Source organism: Mus caroli, unplaced genomic scaffold, assembly GCF_978045245.1.
Source record: "Mus caroli unplaced genomic scaffold, Mus_caroli_1 scaffold_18, whole genome shotgun sequence".
Taxonomy (NCBI): domain Eukaryota; kingdom Metazoa; phylum Chordata; class Mammalia; order Rodentia; family Muridae; genus Mus; species Mus caroli.
In genome coordinates, this window is record NW_028227273.1 from 59,364,204 (window position 1) to 59,384,071 (window position 19,868).

At 46.8% G+C, this 19,868-nt stretch overlaps 1 protein-coding gene across 1 annotated transcript; it reads right to left on the reverse strand.

Moving 5' to 3' along the window:
* Positions 1-4,565: 4,565 nt before the first annotated feature.
* On the reverse strand, positions 4,566-15,602 carry Btnl2 (butyrophilin like 2). The gene is made up of 8 exons (XM_021150020.3): positions 15,524-15,602; positions 13,525-13,872; positions 10,687-10,968; positions 10,372-10,392; positions 9,512-9,859; positions 7,594-7,872; positions 6,389-6,495; positions 4,566-4,686 (listed from the first exon to the last, which is right to left on the reverse strand). The coding sequence occupies exons 1-8, from the start codon at positions 15,600-15,602 to the stop codon at positions 4,597-4,599; spliced, it is 1,554 nt and encodes a 517-aa protein (XP_021005679.1). The 3' UTR covers positions 4,566-4,596.
* Between the last annotated feature and the right edge of the window lie 4,266 nt (positions 15,603-19,868).

The following is a 19,868-nucleotide window of genomic DNA, read 5'->3' on the forward strand; positions in this document are numbered from 1 at the left end:
ACCTATCAGCTTGTGCAAACACTGTAAAACTCTGTGATAATGGAATTTCCCTGGGGCTCTGCTGGGACAGTGATGATGAACTCTGAAGGTGCCAGGCAGAGCATCCGGACACACTTTTTACTCTGGCTTGATCCCGCAGATTCCTCAGTAGTGAATGGCCCCTGGGGTCACATTGGAGAGCATGGTGGGCGCAGACACCATGCTCTCCTGCTGTGTGGTCCCCAACCTTGGTGTGAGGGACAAAGAGCCAGGATGTATTGCTCCTGTTTATCAGAGGCTGTGTGGGTATCAGGATGGGATGGAGTAGGTAGAAGGGAGCTGGGAAACTTCAAAGGGAGAGCAGAGTTAGGGAAGGGTTACGTGGCTGAGGGGAGAGCAGACTTGCAACCATTTCTTCAGGGAAGGAGATGACTCTGAGGAAGCCAGAAGCTGAATGTGAAGAACATTTTAGAGGAGAGGTAAACATCCTGTTGGGGTTTGGAGGGATGCTTGTACACCTGTGTTCTAGTTTGCTTTCTATGGCTTTGTTGAAATGGGAAAAGAAAAGAAAAGAAAAGAAAAGAAAAGAGAGGGGAGGGGAGGGGAGGGGAGGGGAGGGGAGGGGAGGGGAGGGGAGGGGAGGGGAGGGGAGGGGAGGGGAGGGGAGGGGAGGGGAGGGGAGGGGAGGGGAGGGGAGGGGAGGGGAGGGGAGGGGAGGGGAGGGGAGGGGAGGGGAGGGGAGGGGAGGGGAGGGGAAGGGAGGGGAGGGAAGGGAAGGGAAGGGAAGGGAAGGGAAGGGAAGGGAAGGGAAGGGAAGGGAAGGGAAGGGAAGGGAAGGGAAGGGAAGGGAAGGGAAGGAGGGAAGGGAAGGGAAGGAGGGAAGGAAAGGAAAGGAAAGGAAAGGAAAGGAAAGGAAAGGAAAGGAAAGGAAAGGAAAGGAAAGGAAAGAAAAAGAAAAAGAAACAAGTAATCTTGGAGAGGAAGGGTTTGTTTTACACTCAGGTCATGGGATGTCAGAAGAGAAACTCAAGGCAGAAACTGAAGCAGGGGCCACAAAGGATTAGGAAGGATGGCTGCTTATTGGCTTGCTCCCATGGCTTGCTCAGCCAGCTTTTTTATACAACCCAGACCCACCTGCCCAGGGATGGTGCCGCCCACAGTGGGCTGGGCCCTCCCATGTTAATCATTAATCAAGGAAATGCTCCACACACTGACTACAGGACAGTCTGATGGAGACATTTTCTCCATCTTCCCTAAACCAACCAGCACACGTTAAAGAAAAGGAGAGGTGTGCTTGGAGACAGTCAATGTCTTGGATGCTGGATTTGACCTAAATGGTCTTAATATATTGATGCATTTATTATGCTGTTCTTTGAACGAGAACCGGTTTTTTGTTTTGCTTTTCTGAGACAGGGTTTCTCTGTGTAGCCCTGGCTGTCCTGGACCTCACTCTGGAGACCAGGCTGGCCTCGAACTCACAGAGATCTGCCTGCCTTTGCATGCTGAGTGCTGGGGTTAATGGTGTCTGCCACCACCTGGCCCAGAGTTTTTAAAGGTCTTTACCTCAACTCATCCTCTAAAGACAAATGAGCTGTTCCCACACGACCCTCTCCTCTCATTTGAGGCCAGCCTCATCTCCAAGTGGTGCATTTCAGTTGATGCTACCTGGTATGGTTCCTTTTGCCCATCTTTCCCCCCATTAGTCTTTACTGAAGGACTGAGTTTGTTTTTATGAGAAAGGATCTCCATATGTAGCTCTGGCTGTCCCTCAAACTCACAGAGAGCTGCCTGATTAAAGGTTGGTACCACCACGCCCAGTCCTTCACTGAAAAAAAAAAATAATGAAAAAGGGATGGGAAAACCATTTTGTTATACAAGTATACTGATGGCATAGACTAGCAAAATAGAAAGGACAGAGGATTATTTTAAGGGAAAATGCAGACTAGTCCAATGTACTTGCAGTGCCTTCAAATTCTAAATAGGCCTGTAGCATCTGTGACTCAAAAGAACGAGAAGTATACAATTTATATGGTAAAGCCATCTCCCCTTTAAAACTAATGTTTTAATTATTTGAGATTTTCATATGATTACTTTGATCATATCCCCTCTCCTTCCCTTACCTCTCCCAGCTCTACCCTCACCCCTACCCCTTTCTCACCCAACATCTCTCTTTCTCTTTCCCAGACCCAACTGCTCTTGGGAGTGGGGCCCACCCTGCAGTATGGTCAATAAGGCAGGGATCACACTATTAAAGAACACCGACTCCCCTTCTCCCAGCAGGTACCAGATGCCAATTGATCCTCAGCTAAGGGGTGGGACTTTGTGTTCATCTCCCCCATGCTGTTTACCCATTTTCTTTACTGAATATTTGTCTAACAGGAAGAGTTCAAATCCATTGGGTGGTGAAGGGGTGTTCCACTTCAGGAAGAGGTCAGAGGTCTCCAATAGTCTCAGAGCTGGTCTCAAGGTTATCTCAGCACTTGCCATTATCTCTCCCTTACCATGTGATTGACCGCGGAGCATAGATTGAGGCCGACCTTTAGAAGGTGTTGATTGGTTGTATAATGTGCTTATCTTCTTCTCCCTTAGCCTGGTTGGTTAAATCTACATTCACACTTACCTTCCATCAGCTCCCTGGGCACCCTCTGAGGTTCCTTTTTATGGCTAGCTCAGTTTTGTTTCTACTTTGGACACCCATGCTGTGTTCTCTCAGGAGCTCAAAGTCTATTTCTTGCTTCCTAGGTTGGTCTGTGCCACGTTACTTAGGACCAAGTTCATGTACGTATCTGTTTCATTTTGCATAAGAGTGTGTAGCAACTGTTCCTCAGGCAGCTCTGGGAAGATGGATTTAGCTATAGATTATTTGCTGTTGTCCAGAACTTTATCCTCCTTAACTGGTCGTGGTATGGTGCCAACTGTTATTAGAGGGATTATAATTTTTAGTTAAAATGTCAAGTTTTATGATGTTTCCTCCATCCAAAAAATGAGGGAGTGAGCCCAGGAGAGACTTAAAGGTGAACTTGTATGTGCAGTTAAAATCAGCATGTCTGTTATTCGGGGTTACAGCATCCTTCCTCTGTCTTTCCTGCATCCTTGGCACTGCTGTTTATGTGGGCACCAGATCCATGGGTCCACTGGCAGACCCCACTTATAAGGACGTGAAGGGTGGGTTTGACAGCAAGAGAAAAGGAATAGGTTGCCAGCAAGGTTCCCATGGACTCAACTTGGCTGCTTTTATTGTTCACATAAACTCCAGTGGGGATCAAAAAGCAAATTTAGAAAAGGATGACAAGAATGTGGTGGCTTGAGCGAGAATGGCCCCCGTAGGCTCATATGATTGAATGCTTAGACCCAGCTGGTGGACCTTGGTGAAGGTTAGGAGGTGTGGCCTTGTGGGAGCAGGTGAGTCACTGAGGTTTGAAGTCTACATGGTTCCAAGTTAGGCCTTAATCCTTATGGGTCAGATATAAGTTCTCAGTTATTGCTCCAGTGCCACGCCTGGCTGCCTGCTGCCAGATTCCCTTCAGCCATAATGGTTATAGACTCTAGCTCTCTGGAACCATAGGCCCCAGACCAAATGCTTTCCTTCATAAAGTTGCCTCAGTCATGGTGTTTCATCATGTCAATTGGACAGTAACTAAGACAGAGAGATTGTTTGATGAGGTTACTGTAGAAAACCCTGTTTTAGGCATGGAAATATTGTGTACTTTGGGGTACCAGTACATGGCATAGGTAGGTGTGAAATATATTATGAGGGATTTAAGCATTAGCATTTTTTCCTGTCTCCTTTCTGTGGGTTTTACATAAACCAGCTGCAGACATTCTTGGATAGAGACCACATGAGAGACTTTGGTCTAATTCTTTATAAAAATTATTTTTATTTTAGATGTATGGGTGTTTTGCCTACATCTATGTCTGTGTACCACATGTGTGCCTGGTGCCCTCAGAGGCTAGAAAAGAGCATCCGATGCCCTAGAACTGGAGTTATAGATGGTTATGACCTGCCATATGGGTGCTGGGAATGAAACTCAGGTCCTCTGCAGGAACAGCAAGTGCTTTTACCCCCTTAGTTATTTCTACGATTCCCCCACCCCCGGTCTGATTTGTAGTGCAAGTGTCAGGTCTTCTGTGACCGTGAATCAGAGTTAGTCCTCTCTCTTAAGGAAAGAGGAAGGAAACCCTCTCCTCCCACCTGCTTTGTCCCTCTGGTGCTACCGGATTGGGCATTTCTAGAAAAACCCATCCAGGACTCAGATGAGTGACATTTCTCTGCAGGTCTAAGTTCTTCCATCCTCACGGTGGTCCAGAAGTGATAAGGTAAAGGTGCTGTGCACAGGCAAGGGATTGTCCCCAGATTGAGGGGCAGCAGAAAGAGGCAAAGGGAGGGAAGATACCATCGCTGTGAGGGAGGGATCAAGACTATTATGGGTTGGCTCAGGTCGAGGTGCTCCTAACTGTGCGTGATGGTCGCATCAGGTACGGACAGGGTCCATGAAGAACCTTTGGAGAGCAGCAGGGAAACCACTCCTATGTCAGTGCGGCTTATTGAGGGGAAAAGATGGGAGGAGGGATGGGGTGTTCAGGAAATGGGGTGCGTTGGGCTTGCGGGGTGCATTTTCATCTGAGCCTCTCATCAGAAGGAAGTCGCCGCCTGTGGTTTTCGTCATTCCTGTTATTTTCCTGATTGCTGCTGTGTTTGTGTTTGTTCTGGAAGGAAAAACAGAAGAAGAGGGGGTTACAGAATGTCAAGGATGAGGGGAGAGGGAGGAGTCGAAGGTAACTGGAGTCAGATGCAGTGGTGTTCATGGGCTTCTGGCTGGGTGTAGGACTGAGATGGAAAACCAGCAAGCCCTGAGGCCCACGACCCCTAGAAAAAAATACACAGTAGGGTGCAACGTAAGTTGGTGGGTCTAGGTAAGAGAAGAGGCAAGCTACATCTTTGAATAATAAACAATATAAGCACTAGACTTTTGGCCTGAAAAGTGCTTTTTAAATTAGGAAATTAGGTTTTACTATTATAGAAACAGTCAAGAAAGAGCTTGGGGGGTGGGGTGGGGTTATCTTTCTGCCCTTGTGGCGGAAAGGGTGTCCCTACCTATGCCAATGTCTTGCTGTCTGACAGGCTTGTCTTTCTTTTCAGGGCAAAGGAAAACATTGTATCAGCAAGCCCCCCACCCCTGCCCCCCACCCCATCTGACACCATGGTTGGGTTTACTGTCATCAATGCTCTGCCTCAGTCTCCTGTTCATGTTTTGGTGAGAGGGGTCGTTTATCCATGACAGCTACATAAGACACCAGCAGTGGACATAGGATTAGTCACCTGTGTCCACAGCATTGAGCCATAGGGCATGGCCTAAGGCCTGGGCCATGTAGGAACACAGAATGGCACTTGGGGGCTGAGGGACCAACGAGAGCTTCAGGGGGCAGCTCTGTGGTGCCCTGAGTTTCCAAGGAAGCACGTGACTAAGTAATTTGTAGACTGATAGAGAGGTGGAACCCCAGAGGTTGGGGACTAGATAGGGTTTAGTTTACGTGACTGAAACATTAGAAGATCAGAGTGTTCCTGCTTGGCAGTGTGGTGGGATGATGATTGAGAGCATAAGGTCATGGCCGGGTATTGGCAAGGTAGATACAGGAAGCCTGAGGATGCACAACTCTCCTGTGACTGGAGTCATAGACAATTGTAAGTTGCAATGTGGGTGCTGGGAATCGAACCTGGGTCCTCTGCAAGTGCAACCGGTGCTCTCAACCCCTGAGCCACCTCGCCAGCTCCAAGTAGTTAGCACACTTGGGGCAGATTCCACCGTGGCATTTTCTTACACAGTTGTCACCGAACTTTCTTGTCATTTGTTCTTCTTTCTCCCTGTCCTTCTTTGTCTCCTCTTCCAACTTTTTTTTAAAATCTATTTACTTTTTATTATTTTATGTGTAGGAATGTTTTGCCTGCATAGATGAATGTCTGTGAACCCTGGTATGTTTGCTGTTTGCTAAGACCATAAGGAAATGTCAACCCCCTGATACTGGAGTTAGAGATGGCTGTGAGCCCCCAGGTAAACGCTAGAAACTGAACCCAGATCCTCCGCAAGAGCAGCAAGCACTCAACTCCTGAGCCACCTCCCCAGCCCTCCCCTGACTGCTTTCTGGCTCCTCTGATCCTCCTGTGCTGAGGTGTCATGACATCTTGTACTTCCCCACCAGGCTAGACGAGGCTGAGGGAAATGACCAGAGTGATGCAAATCTAGGTCCCCACATTTCAAACACTGAGCAGTCTCTCTAGTCCCCACATTACTGTCTTTTAACCCCATTGCTGTAAACTCGAAGCTCACTCAGCGCTGAGCTTTGATAACACGAGTAAGCCAGGCCTCATCAGCTGCTGAAGAATGACTTCGGGCCTGTCCGTCCTGTTCACCCACTCACCATTCGTCCGCCGCCATTTCACCTTGATCAGGTCGATAGCCATGGCGAGAGGCAGCACCACAACAGGCAGGGTCATCCATAACAAAGCTATCTTGGAGTCTGAAATACAAACCCCAGTAGGTCATGAGATGAGGAAAACATCGAGATGGTTTTTCTCACAGGAGCAGCCTGAGGGCTGGGTCTCTCCAGGAACCAACTCAGTCTTCCTGAAAGTCAGGTGCCAAGGGAAGCAGGCAAGCTTAGGTCTGCTGGTGCCCCACCCCATTTCCTTCTCTCTTTCCCATTACATCACTCCACCACAGATCACTGGAGTAACTACCGTGGTAAAACATAAAGTCTGCCAGACATAACTGCCAGGGCTTTGAGGAAAATTAATTTCTAGTGCAGAATAAAATTCACATCAAAGGGAAAGAGACATGTCAGAATTGTTTTGACAACAAGGGGGAGTTTATAAAATAGAACACACACACACAGAGAGAGAGAGACAGAGACAGAGACAGAGACATAGACAGAGAGACAGAGACAGAGAGAGAAGAAATTCAGAGAAATGTTGTCCTTAGGTTACCTGAAGACAAACTTTGCAAGAGACAAATATTTATTTTTAAAAGATTTATTTTAAAAATACTCCACCATGGAGAAGAAAATAAAATAGGAAGAGGAAAAGAAGAAAAGAGTAAGAAGATAAAGGAGGAGGAAGTGGAGGAGGAGGAAGAAGAGGAGAAATGGCAGAAGGAGGAGGAGGAGGGGAAGAGGGAGCAGAAGGGACAGCAGCAATAGGCTGAGTGCGGGGTGCACACCTGTAATCCCAGAGCTTGTGATGCAGAGGCAGGAGAATCAGAAGTCCCAGGCTAGACTGAATACATGAAACCTCTCAAAGAAACAAAACAAAATAGTATTGGAAATGTAATTGAGGAAAATATGTAATAAAAATATTAAAAAAAAATGTAGTGAAGAAAGACTTCTAGCCCTCTCCCCATTTACCCATTCCTCAGGTTGTATAATTACCAGCATTGTGCTCTATTTGATTCAGATGTTGTACTTTTAAAGCATATCTCTGAGTGATTTCATTGATAAATAAAGAACAAGATTTTTCTGAAAAAAAAAAAAAAGAAACAAAACAAAACAAAACAAAAAACATAGAGCCCAAGCCATTTGATACTTGGTTCCCAAGCCAGAGGAAGGTATGCAGTCACCAACCTGAGAGAGGGAAACGGGCTGTTTTCTCCTGGCCCAGAGGGAGGCTGATGGAGCAGGTCACATTCACCATGGAGCCGTTTGTGACCAGCAGAAGTGTCTCCACCTGGAACAGCTCCTGGGTCCCTTGCTGAAAGGCCTCGGAAAACGATGGCATTGTCTTTCCGTCTCTGTCCCTCCACTGCACATGGGGCCGTGGGAACCACCCATCAGACGTACACCTCAGCTGCATGCCTCCATCTTTCAAGACCTCCCTGGTGATCCGTGGGGTGGAACCCACCGCTGGGGACAGAGACCAAGGAAGACGATGGAGCCTCCACACATGTGTGTGGTCAGCAACTTCCCCGAGGGGGGTGGGGTGAGGGCAGCTTGGGGAGGACAGAGCTCTGGGCCAATGGCCTCTCTTGGGAGCTGGGACTGGCTACAAGATTTCTTGTTTTGTTTTTCTATTTTTGTTGCAGTCTTCTAGGATAGACTACAAGTTAAAAAATACATGTTCAAATCTAATTTTTTTGTAACCTCAATTCCCTTTTCCCTCCTGACCTTGACAATGAAGTAATTTTGATTAGACATGAAACTTGGGCGACATGGAAGATGCTGAGTAAGAGAGGCGTCTCAAAATAGAGGAAGAAAGCCCTGTAACAGACGGTCCTCTAGGCGTGTCATGCTCCTGTCTGTTAATTTAGACTGGGACTTGGTGTAAGGGAAATATGAAGGCTATCCAAGACTTAGGCCTATGTCCTTAACAACATTTGCTGACATCGGAGAGCTGTTTCTAAGGGTGATTTTTGTCTGCTCCTCTTCAAGCACACCAAGACTGTCAGTCTTTACAGATTCTGTGCATGTGGTAGATCTAGCTGAGTCTTCAAATTACTACAATTCCTGGAAACCAAGTATTTCCCAGAATCTTAGCAGCACTGTGAAATAACAAGGTTTGTGTAAAATCATGGGGAATATTCTCAGAATGTCACTTTACAGAGTGCTTGAGAGTCCCACCTTCCTGATTGTTCTGCACTTAAAAATTTAAACCACAGGAAAGGCCTGCCAGTCTGGCCAAGAACGCACAGTGGAGAAGGGAGACCTTACTACTACTATTTTGCTAAACGTGCATCGTATTAAATTCTTTTCTCTTTGTACCCATAGATTAGCACAGCTCTCAGACCTCATCAGAGAAGTTTCTCTTGCAGTGGGTAGTGGCTAAGACAGAAACTCACATCTGGTCAAAGTGCAGAGATTGAATGAGGGATTCAGTCACAAATGAGATGCCTATATCATTGTCCCCCCATGGCTAAGTGACCGCCATGGAAGAAGGAAGTGGTACTATTGTAAGAGTCGGAGTTTGGGGGATGGGCACTGTACTGAAACAGTGTCTGAATAGGACAGGACCACTGCACCACAGCAGCTGTGGTTGTCTATGCAAGACCTGCACTAGATCAAGCTGGTCAATATGTTCCAGCTTGGAAGGGGCTCTGAGCCCACTCCTACCTAAGAAGCTATGGACAGTTGATGACTCAGGGGACATGAGAGTCAGTTCTCTTTAAGGATGTGGCTCCTGGCAGGTTGACCTTGCTCCAGTAGATGGCTCTACACGCTCGAGTATGTGGACAGCAGAAATAGAAGTCCATGGGTTATTAATTTTGTAAAAAGAGGATGGGAAGTTGGGTGGTGAATATTATCAAAGCAGACGGTTTGAAATTCTCAGGGAATTAGTAAGGAAGTATCTATTTAAAAACCTCAAATCTGTGTACCCGAGGTTGCGCTCTTGAAGTGTTTATGGTGGTCGCTACACCAAAAGTTCAATATAAACTTGAAAATGAATGAGCACGGAGAATATTTTGGGTGTCAGAGAAATCTCCCAGGAACCAGTGTGCCATAGTGTTAGGAAGCTGGAGAAGCCAAAAGATCCATCTGGTATCCTTACCCATCACCTGCACATCCACACGGGCCTCCTGGTAGACACCATCTTTTCCAAAAAGGCACCGATACTGCCCTTCATCCGAAGTTCTGGCATTGTGAATCTGCAGGGTCAGTTTTCCCTCGTGGATGGCATCAGTCACCAACGAAGTCCTCCCTTTGTATTCTACCATCTGCTCTCCAGCCACGTGGGCTCCATTTGCATACACGTGGACTGCAGGGTAATAGCGGGATCGGAGCCACCTCACCTCTAAGTTCTGAGCATCCGTTTGAGGTGAGAGGTGACAAGTTAATTCTATGTTCTCTCCGACTTGAACAGGGCTGGGCTGGGAATGTCCAATTACGCTAACGGAAGCTGTTAAATACACCAGACACAGACGAGGGATGAATCAACACAGAGAAAGTCACTCTACTAACATGGACATCCTGTGAGGTTTGGAACCCACAAGCATCCCAGGGGAGGTTAGAGGCCCAGGGTCCCTCCTTGGAGGAAGGTGGGGCTTGTAGTCTCTGCATGCAATTTAAAGAAGAGCCTTGCTAGTCTGAAGGAAACATTAATTAAAGGCCAGGCTACACGCCAATAAGGGAATGATTTTACTGCTAAAATTCTCAGAATAAGATAAAGAGGCCATCACTTCTAAACAGGCAGACTTTACACAATTGGTTTGTGCTACCCTGTGATCATGGCTAAAACTGAGTGCTGGGTGCGTAGCAACAGAAATTGAGAAAGCCTCCCTAGCCAATCCCTGAAGCAGGGTTTTGAGGATGCCTTGGCATTTCCTCCCATTCTCACGAGGATCGTAATGTGTCCCCGGTGCTCTCAATGCTCTGCCCTCATGCATGGGCGTGCACGCAGGTCCCACTCACCCAGCTCGGTCTGGAGCCTCTCTGGAGAAAGAAAAAGAAAAATATCTTAAGGGATTTGGTCTAAAGGAAAGGAAAGAAACTTTCCAGAAATAAAGGTGAGCTTCACATTTTATTCAAGAACTCAATTTATTTAAAAAGTATGAAAAACAGCAAAATTAACAGTGGAGTAAAATATAAACTTGAAGATTACTGAAATACCGTGAATGTTTATAAATTTGAATCTATTACCTAAATATGATTAAAGAAAAAGAAGAGTTGCTGCTGAGCAGCCCCTGGAACCCCTGAGGTCTGTGGTGCCTGAGCCAAAGCACTGACCTGACAGAGCGATGGTGGCCTCCTGGGTCTCTCTGAGGCCATGGCTGTAGATGAAGCAGGAAATGGTCTCTACACTGTCATTCCTGACCATCAGTGTGTCTTCCACATAGAATAGCCCATCTTCACCTGGCACATGATTCTCAGAGAAACTCATCAACTTTTCTCCCCAGATGCCCTCCCAGTGCACCTCAGGCTCAGGGAACCAGCCTCGGGATGTGCACACAAGCTGGACCTCTCCTTCTTCGACTCCCTCCACATGGATATTTGGGGAAGATCCTAGAGCTGGAGAGAGAGAGAGAGAGAGAGAGAGAGAGAGAGAGAGAGAGAGAGAGAGAGAGAGAGAGAGAGACAGCACATCCTTGACTCCCAGAGCCCACAGATCGAAGTGAGACCTGGGGAAGTCCTTCATAGGGAGGAGGTGGGAGCCACAGCCTGGGAAGCAGACAGTGTTACCAGAGTTCCTTCCCAGTCAAATGGAATTCTGGTTGTTTTATTTGTATCTTTAAACATTAGCATCTTCAGACTCAGTAGATGAAAGGGAGAGGAGGGAAACATGACACAGTTTGCTTTGTGACTCTGGTACTTTGAAGATGTGGTGTGATTTATTCATGAGGACGTCTGTGCCCTAATTTATTCAGGAGGAATGTTTATGTCCTAATTTAGTCATGATAACATCTCTGCCCTCAACTTTGCTTCTCATGTTCTTTGTAGTAGGCTTCTTGTCCGCTGTTTTTGGATGATATCAGAACTCTAGTTTAAATGAGACATTTATTATTAACTCAGACATCACATTTATGGGTTATTTTCATTTCTTCCATGGTTTGTTAGATTCGTGGGCAGTTGCAATTTTGGTATGCAGTAAAATGGTTGAGAAATTACTGTACCTTCTTGCAGTGGGGAAATCTATTTTAGACTAATTTGTGTAAACCATGGAGTGCCTTTTTTAAAACATCACAGCTGTTTATATCACTGGCTGAGAAAACAGATGAATAAGCCTTTCACTTGCACCCACAGATAACATTTGACTTAAATTTCAATGTCTCTGAGTGTCATGAATCAGTGTCCAGCTCTACCTGAAGCTTAGAAATACACAGATTCTCATGTCCATTCTTTTGAGCCAATTGAACGTGGTAATGGGAACAATTATAGCCACAAGTGTCAAGGAAAAAAAAAGTTCTGTGTGGATGTTTCTCAAAAAGGAACCCCCTAAAAATCAACCAAAACACAAGCAACCAAACAAATAAAAAGCCCCCTAAAATCAGACCTGATATACAACACCCATTGCTCCACTTCTGGAAAAACACCCAAGGGAATTTAAGCTCACATTCATTCACGAAGAAAGAATCCTTCCCAATGCCCATGTTGTAGGGTCAGCCCCGATATGCATTCACAGATGACTGGATAGCCAAGTGACCATGGTGTGCTAAATTTTATTTTATGTGTGTGGGTATTTTGTGTGTGCATCTGCATCATGTGTGTCTTGTGCCTGTGGAGTAAAAGACGACATTGAATCCCCTGGAATTGGAGTTACAAATAGTGTGAGCTGCTGTGTGGGTGCTGGGAATCAAAACTGGTTCCTCTGGAAGAGCACATGGGGTCTTAATTGCTGAGCCATCTTTCTAGAACCCACTTTATTCACTCAAAAAGAATTAAAAGAAGTTATTCACAGAAAATGGATGGAGCTGGAAACCATGGTATTAAGCAGAAGGGGATGATGGGAGGTGACAGGAGAAGGCATGGGTAAATATGGTAAAGGACCATGATAAACTTAACAAAAGCATTACAAGATCCATCACTTTGCACAAGGAATGCATGCTAATGAATTTTTCAAAAGGTGGTGGTAAAAACTGCGTTGGCCAGAGCGGCCAGTGTCCTCAGAGAATCATTCCCCGGTGAAGCAACTGGATTTTCGTGACCTCCCCTCCTGCGTGTAGAGAGGTTGTGATACGTGCACAAGACCTCAAGCTGACAAAATCCCAGCATAGATGGGGAGATGGGCATGAATTCCATGCCCAGCTGAGAAGATATTGATGACTGATAGCTGCCGGGAGCTGTGGATGGGCTGGGAGCAGGGAGTCAATTTTCCTTAAGATGTGTAGCCAGTGGTAGGTTGAACAAGCTCAGCAGATGGTCACACACTCGAATGTGTGGATGGTACAATTCATACTGGATAGAAGAAAGAGACAAGGTGGTGGTGGGGGAGCCATGATTGTAAGGGTAGAGAAGGGGGTGGAGTTTGGGAGGGGTAGGGGAAGGGGAAGATATGATTAAAATACATTGTATGAAATTCTCAAGGACTTAATAAGCGGGACATGGTGGTGCACGCCTTTAATCCCAGCACTCCGGAGGCAGAGGCAGGCAGATTTCTGAGTTCAAGGCCAGCCTGGTCTACAAAGTGAGTTCCAGGACAGCCAAGGTTATACAGAGAAACCCTGACTCGAAAAACAAAAAAATGAAGAAGAAGAAGGAAAGGGACTGGGGAGATGGCTCAGTGGTTAAGAGCACCGTCCGCTCTTCTGGAGGACCTGGATTTTGTTCCCAGCACCCACGTGATAGTTCACAACTATCTGTAACTCCAGTTCCAGGGGATCTGACCCTCTTCTGGCCTCCATGGGCACTGAGCACATACATGGCGCACAGACACACAGTCAGGCAGAATATCCCCATACACACATAAAAGCAAATAATTCTTATTTAAAAAATGAGTAAGAAAAAAGAGAAATGTCCTCCTTCGGTAGTTGAAAAAGAATTTTGCAAGAGGTGATACAGTTCCCAAAGGTAAGTGGATCCACCCCCCATTGTGCCCCTGGGCCCCTGGGCCCCTGGGCAGATATTCACCAGCCACTTGGAGTAGCACGCTTGTCTCTCTCCAGTAGTCCCCCTCCTGGAAGCGGCACCAGTACTGGCCATCGTCACTTGGCTGGACCTGGCGAATCTTCAGAGCCACACTGCCCTCTTCAGTGCTGTCCTCCATCCACTCTGCCCGGCCTCCGTACCCCTCCATCGGTAGCCCAGTCACCTCAGCTCCATCCCGGTATATAATCACTGGCATGGCAGGGTCGGAGCGGTACCACCTCACCTCCATGTGTGCCGTGGTCCTCTTGGGGAGGAGCTGACACGTTAGCAGGGCATCTTCCCCGACTTTGGCCAGGATTGGGAGGTTAGGACCGACCACTCTGAAGTCATCTACAAAACAGTGAAAGAGGAAACAGAGAGGCAAGCCAGAGAACTAGGATGCTTGCTTTGAGTAGCCAAGGTGCTGGAACTTGTTAAAAGAAAGCAGGGAAGTATTTAATGTCAATGTTTCAGAGAATTAAAACATGGAAGGGTGCACATTTTCTGGTTAAAAATAAACGGTATGTGTTCTAAAATTTAAAATTTTGAGCGTGAATATATGTCACCACTTGGGAGGCAATTCCACGGTTAATGAGCTTTTGGGATCTGGATTTTTTTCTTTAAAGTGTTTTATTTTTAATTATGCATATTTGTGTGGGTACACACATGTGTGTGCAGACCAGAAAAGAAGATCATGTTCCCTGAAGCTGGCTTACAAGTGGTTGTGAGCCATCAGCAGTAGATGCTGGGAACTGAACTTGGCTCTCTGGAAGAGCTTTCTGTACTCTTAACTGAGCCACCTCTCCAGCCCTGAGTTTTGCAGGCTTAAACTATCCATCTTTAAGATACCAAAAGCAACCACATCTCTGGGGTCCGTTCCCAGATAAATTAATATGTGAGTTGATGTTTCCATGGGGACTTTATCTTGATTTTGGAGTCATTTTGAGTTTAGGTAAATAGGAAAGCCACTGGGTCCTTCCACCTTCCTGGGTCACTCATCCCAGGGAAGGAGCTGATTTGGCTTTTTCCTTTCCTCCCGGAGAAGGCAAGAGTCCAGTAAATAGCAAATGTGGGTTTCACAAAAGTGTCTCATGGTGGGTTAGAGACAAGGCTTGCCTAGAAAGTTTGAGTCTTCTGATCAAATCTTAAGTCATGTTCTTTGATATCTAAAAATCAAAGATGTGTTTGACAATTCTGTGTGCTGTGATGTTTGAGAATTTCATGTCGTGGGTACCCATTCTTCTTCTGTAATCCCGGCCCTGGGGAGGTGAAGGCAGGAAAGATCTTGGCTACCAGGTGAGTTAGAGGCCAGCCTGGGTAGACCCAAAATCCTGTGTAGGGAGGAGGAGCGAGTGGAAGCTTAGCAGGGAAAAGCACTTGCAGCCAAGCCTGAAGACCAAGGGTTTAAGTCCCAGGATTTACATGGTGGGGAGAAGAACCAGCTAAGGCAAATTGTCTTCTGACCCTCATATGCAAGCTGCAGGGTGCACACCCCCCATACACTGTACATGCATTTGCTCCTCCATACACACACACACACACACACACACACACACACACACACACACACAAACAGAGGTAACATTAAAAGCTAATAAAATAAAAGTAGTCATAAGGGTACTCTTAACTCAGATTTAAGATACTGCTCAAAATTCTCTCCAGTACTTAGACAGAGATCTTGTGTCTTTGGCTGGTGGGATTTATGTGTGTGGGCTTCCCCGCAGAGTTGAGTATTGTGTGAAAACTGAGCATGCTCCAGCTATGGATTCCAGTTGCACTTTCCAGGTGACTTCCAGTGCCGCCTAAAGTTGTCACTTGCACCCAAGAGGTGAGCAACTAAGTCAAGAAGCCAGGGGATGGGGAGGTGGGGGAGGGGTGGAAAGGCCAGTGTGAGCCTGCACCCCTTTGTCCTGCACTGTCAGGTTGGGTTTGAGACTGTGCATTTTAGATCCGAGGGGCATGACAGCGAGCAGGGATGGGGGGAGGGGGGAAGGGACCCTACCTGGGTGCTTTATAGTCAGCAGGACGAAGAGGAAGGAGGCAGCCACGCCAGATAGACTATACCGTGGGCAATCCACCATCCTCCCTGGAGCAAACATAGAAGAAAGTGCAGCTGTGATTACCCACCATGCCTTGCAGTTTCTGCATTGGTTTTTGTTTGTTTTGTTTTGTTAACTCGACAGAAGCTAGAGTCATCTGAGAAAAGGGATCCTAACTGAGGAAACTGCCTCCATCAGATTGGCCTATGAGCAAATCTGTGGGGGAATTTTCTTGATTAACGATTGATGGGAAAGGACCCAGCCTACTGTGGGCAGTGCCACCCCTGGGCAGGTGGGCTTGCATGATGTAAAAAAGCAAGCTGAGCAAGTCGCAGAGGGCAAGCGGTGTTGCTCCATGGTCTCTGCCTCAGTGTCTGCCTCCAGGTTACTGCTTGGGTTCCTGCCTTGATTTCCCTTCATAGTGGTCTGCCAGCTGTAAGATGAAATTAACCCTTTCTTTCCTGGGTTGCTTTTGGTCTTGATGTTTATCACAGCAATAGCAAGCTAACTAGGACTTCTGATGGCTATGTTATCTTAATAGACAATTAGCACCAAACCTGTCATCATAAGATCATGGTCTGGCCCCGTTCTTTTCAGTTATTGATCACAGCTGACTCGCTCACTCACATTTGAGCTCTCACGATGGAGTTACACTGTACGTTATCCCTTAGGCTCCCCCTCAGGTCTCACTTAGTCCAGCTGGCTTCTAACTTGCAACATAGCCAAGGATGACCTTGAAGTCCTTCCTCTACCTCTTGTGAATCCTGAGATTGACATTTCATACACCAGGAGGCAGATACTGAAGAGGATGAGGCAAGACAATGTCTGGTTTGAGGCCAACCTGAGCTGAAGGAAGTTTTTTGATTGGAAAGAAAAATCAGTCCTGAGCTAAAGAGACAGTGATGTTAAAAAGAGGAAAAACTCAGCTTGTTGTGGTAGCTCACTATAATCTCAGCACCCAGAAGGCTGAGGCAGGAGGATTGCCATTTGTTGGAAGCCGGCACTGGCTATAGAGTGGGAGTCTGTCTCAAAACACTACTCTCTAAAAAATGTGCAGTGGAGATCAACAGGAAGTAAGAGCCATTTCCTGACAGGATGCTGGCTATGCGTAGGCTCTACCTACTTCCTCATCTTAGTTGACTCCTCCCCACCCCACCCCCACTCCCATGTCCATCCTTCATGAGAGACTCTCCAAGCCACTCACCTGTTGCTCTTTCCTTTAGGGTGAAATGGAAGCTGTTGGTCTCACCCAGCCACAGGTGTGTCCTTCATTCACATAGCAGGTGTCTAAGGACAGGAGAGCATAGTGACTGGTGATGGAGCAGGCAAGGAAAGTGGAAGCGTCACCAGCTTGTGTGAAGGAAGATTTGAATGGTGTCAGTCTGTAGGCCGAGTCAAGTCCCCGAGGGTCACTCTAAAATGAGGCTACAGTCAGAGCAGCACCTTTACCTTCTGCTCCAAAGCGAAACTCAGAAGGAAGGCAGGTGGACTTTGGGCTCTGTTCTGATTCATCTAGCCTTCTAGGCACAGTGATAATGTTGACCCTTATCTCTTCAGAACACCAGCACACAGGCTGGACCCTGCTCCATGCCCTGTCCAGCAGGTAGGTGACCTGACATCTGGCAGTGGCCTAAATCATTGCTACTTTGTCCTGTCCTTCAGCTTGCTGAACATCTATGATTCCCATCTAGGGCCAAGCTCTCCCACAACACGGAGTCTGTGGACCCTCAGAGTGCAGAGCATGACTGTCTATCAGATACTCAACCTTCACCCTACTGAGTAGAAAACCAAGTCTAGGAGGGGATGTTCCCTGTCTGAGACCAGAGCATCAGGCCAAGGTGCCTGTGTGTTTTTTCTTTGTTCTTTCTCTTTTACTGGAAAACAAAGGCTTCACTCAAGAAATTTAATAAACTTTCTGATATAGCATGTGGGTACAATGAGCATGGCTGGTGATGGAGGGCCTTGGGCACCCCTGTTATGTGCTCTTCTTTCTTCAGTCCTTCTTGGGGTTTCCCTAAATTCTCTTTCACACTATTGGGGGGTCTCCAGATCCACTTTCAAGAGCTGGGAAGAGCAGTGTTTAACTTATTTAGAAGAATGTTTGTTCTTCATTGTAAGAGTGTAACAGCACAGCATGCAAGGCAACAGTGTAACAGCACAGTATGCAAGGCAACAGTGTAACAGCACAGCATGCAAGGCAACAGTGTAACAAACAGCATGCAAGGCAACAGTGTAACAAACAGCACAGCATGCAAGGCAACAGTGTAACAGCACAGCATGCAAGGTAACAGTGTAACAGCACAGCATGCAAGGCAACAGTGTAACAGCACAGTATGCAAGGCAACAGTGTAACAAACAGCACAGCATGCAAGGTAACAGTGTAACAGCACAGCATGCAAGGTAACAGTGTAACAGCACAGCATGCAAGGCAACAGTGTAACAGCACAGCATGCAAGGCAACAGTGTAACAAACAGCACAGCATGCAAGGCAACAGTGTAACAGCACAGCATGCAAGGCAACAGTGTAACAGCACAGCATGCAAGGCAACAGTGTAACAGCACAGCATGCAAGGCAACAGTGTAACAGCACAGCATGCAAGGCAACAGTGTAACAGCACAGCATGCAAGGTAACAGTGTAACAAACAGCACAGCATGCAAGGTAACAGTGTAACAGCACAGCATGCAAGGTAACAGTGTAACAGCACAGCATGCAAGGCAACAGTGTAACAGCACAGCATGCAAGGCAACAGTGTAACAAACAGCACAGCATGCAAGGCAACAGTGTAACAGCACAGCATGCAAGGCAACAGTGTAACAGCACAGCATGCAAGGCAACAGTGTAACAGCACAGCATGCAAGGTAACAGTGTAACAAACAGCACAGCATGCAAGGTAACAGTGTAACAGCACAGCATGCAAGGTAACAGTGTAACAGCACAGCATACAAGGCAACAGTGTAACAGCACAGCATGCAAGGCAACAGTGTAACAAACAGCACAGCATGCAAGGCAACAGTGTAACAGCACAGCATGCAAGGTAACAGTGTAACAGCACAGCATGCAAGGTAACAGAGTAACAGCACAGCATGCAAGGCAACAGTGTAACAAACAGCACAGCATGCAAGGAACAGTGTAACAAACAGCGCAGCATGCAAGGCAACAGTGTAACAGCACAGCATGCAAGGCAACAGTGTAACAGCACAGCATGCAAGGTAACAGTGTAACAAATAGCACAGCATGCAAGGTAACAGTGTAACAGCACAGCATGCAAGGTAACAGTGTAACAGCACAGCATGCAAGGCAACAGTGTAACAGGACAGCATGCAAGGCAACAGTGTAACAAACAGCACAGCATGCAAGGCAACAATGTAACAGCACAGCAAAGCATGCAAGGCAACAATTTAACAGCACAGCATGCAAGGTAACAGTGTAACAGCACAGTATGCAAGGCAACAGTGTAACAAACAGCACAGCATGCAAGGTGACAGTGTAACAGCACAGCATGCAAGGTGCTTTTCCCTGATTCTTCCCTCTCAGGATTAGGGAATCCTGCTCCATCTAGCTTGAAGCTACTGGTCTTGATGAAGGCAGTGAGTCTAGACGAGGTCCCACAGTGCAGGATGGGAGGACTAGATATTGAGGATACAAGGGCTGTTTCTCCCTCAGAATAGAAGGGTTGTTCCCTGTCTGTGATGGTTATTTTCTTTTCCTTTCCTTTTCTTTCTTTCTTTTTTTCTTTTGCTTATTTTTTGTTGTTGTTGTTGTTGTTGTTTTGTTTGTGACAGGGTTTCACTGTGTAGCCCTGGCTGTCATGGAACTCACTCTGTAGACCAGGCTGGCCTTGAACTCAGAGATCCACTTGCTACTGCCTTCCGAGTGCTGGGATTAAAGGTGTGCACCACCATCTCCTGGCTTTGTAATGGTTAGTTTTAGTTGTCACCTTGACTCAATGTAGAGTCTCCTGAGAAGGGACTCCCTGTAACTAATTTTTTTCAAAGTCTATTTTTAATGATGGTTCTTAAATGCTTTAACTCCTCCCTTCTAGCCCATTGCCCACCAGGGAGCAGTGGAAATGAAGAATATGGGGGAAGTGGACCTGTTTAGAAATGGTTCTTTGGAGCAAATCCCATCTGTGTTGTCAGGCACAGGTTAGCAGTGGCAGCTCGGTCCACTTACAAACACTTCTTGGATACACCCGCAGTCAGTTTGGTAGAGTCTGGATAGCAAACATGAATCAGCACCAGTTGTACTACCTAGCAGAGACAGCCAGGCCTCAACTTCAGCACAAGTCAGCAGGAGGGACCCAGAG

What these genes read in the sequence shown, in the direction of transcription:
- Btnl2 (XM_021150020.3), bottom strand. Translation starts at nt 15,602, where the DNA reads ATGGTGGATTGCCCACGGTATAGTCTATCTGGCGTGGCTGCCTCCTTC. An exon ending in GCTGACTATAAAGCACCCAG is followed by an intron (nt 13,873 to 15,523) that starts GTAGGGTCCCTT and finishes ACTGTTTTGTAG; the next exon opens with ATGACTTCAGAGTGGTCGGT. An exon ending in CGTGCTACTCCAAGTGGCTG is followed by an intron (nt 10,969 to 13,524) that starts GTGAATATCTGC and finishes CTCTCTCTCCAG; the next exon opens with CTCTAGGATCTTCCCCAAAT.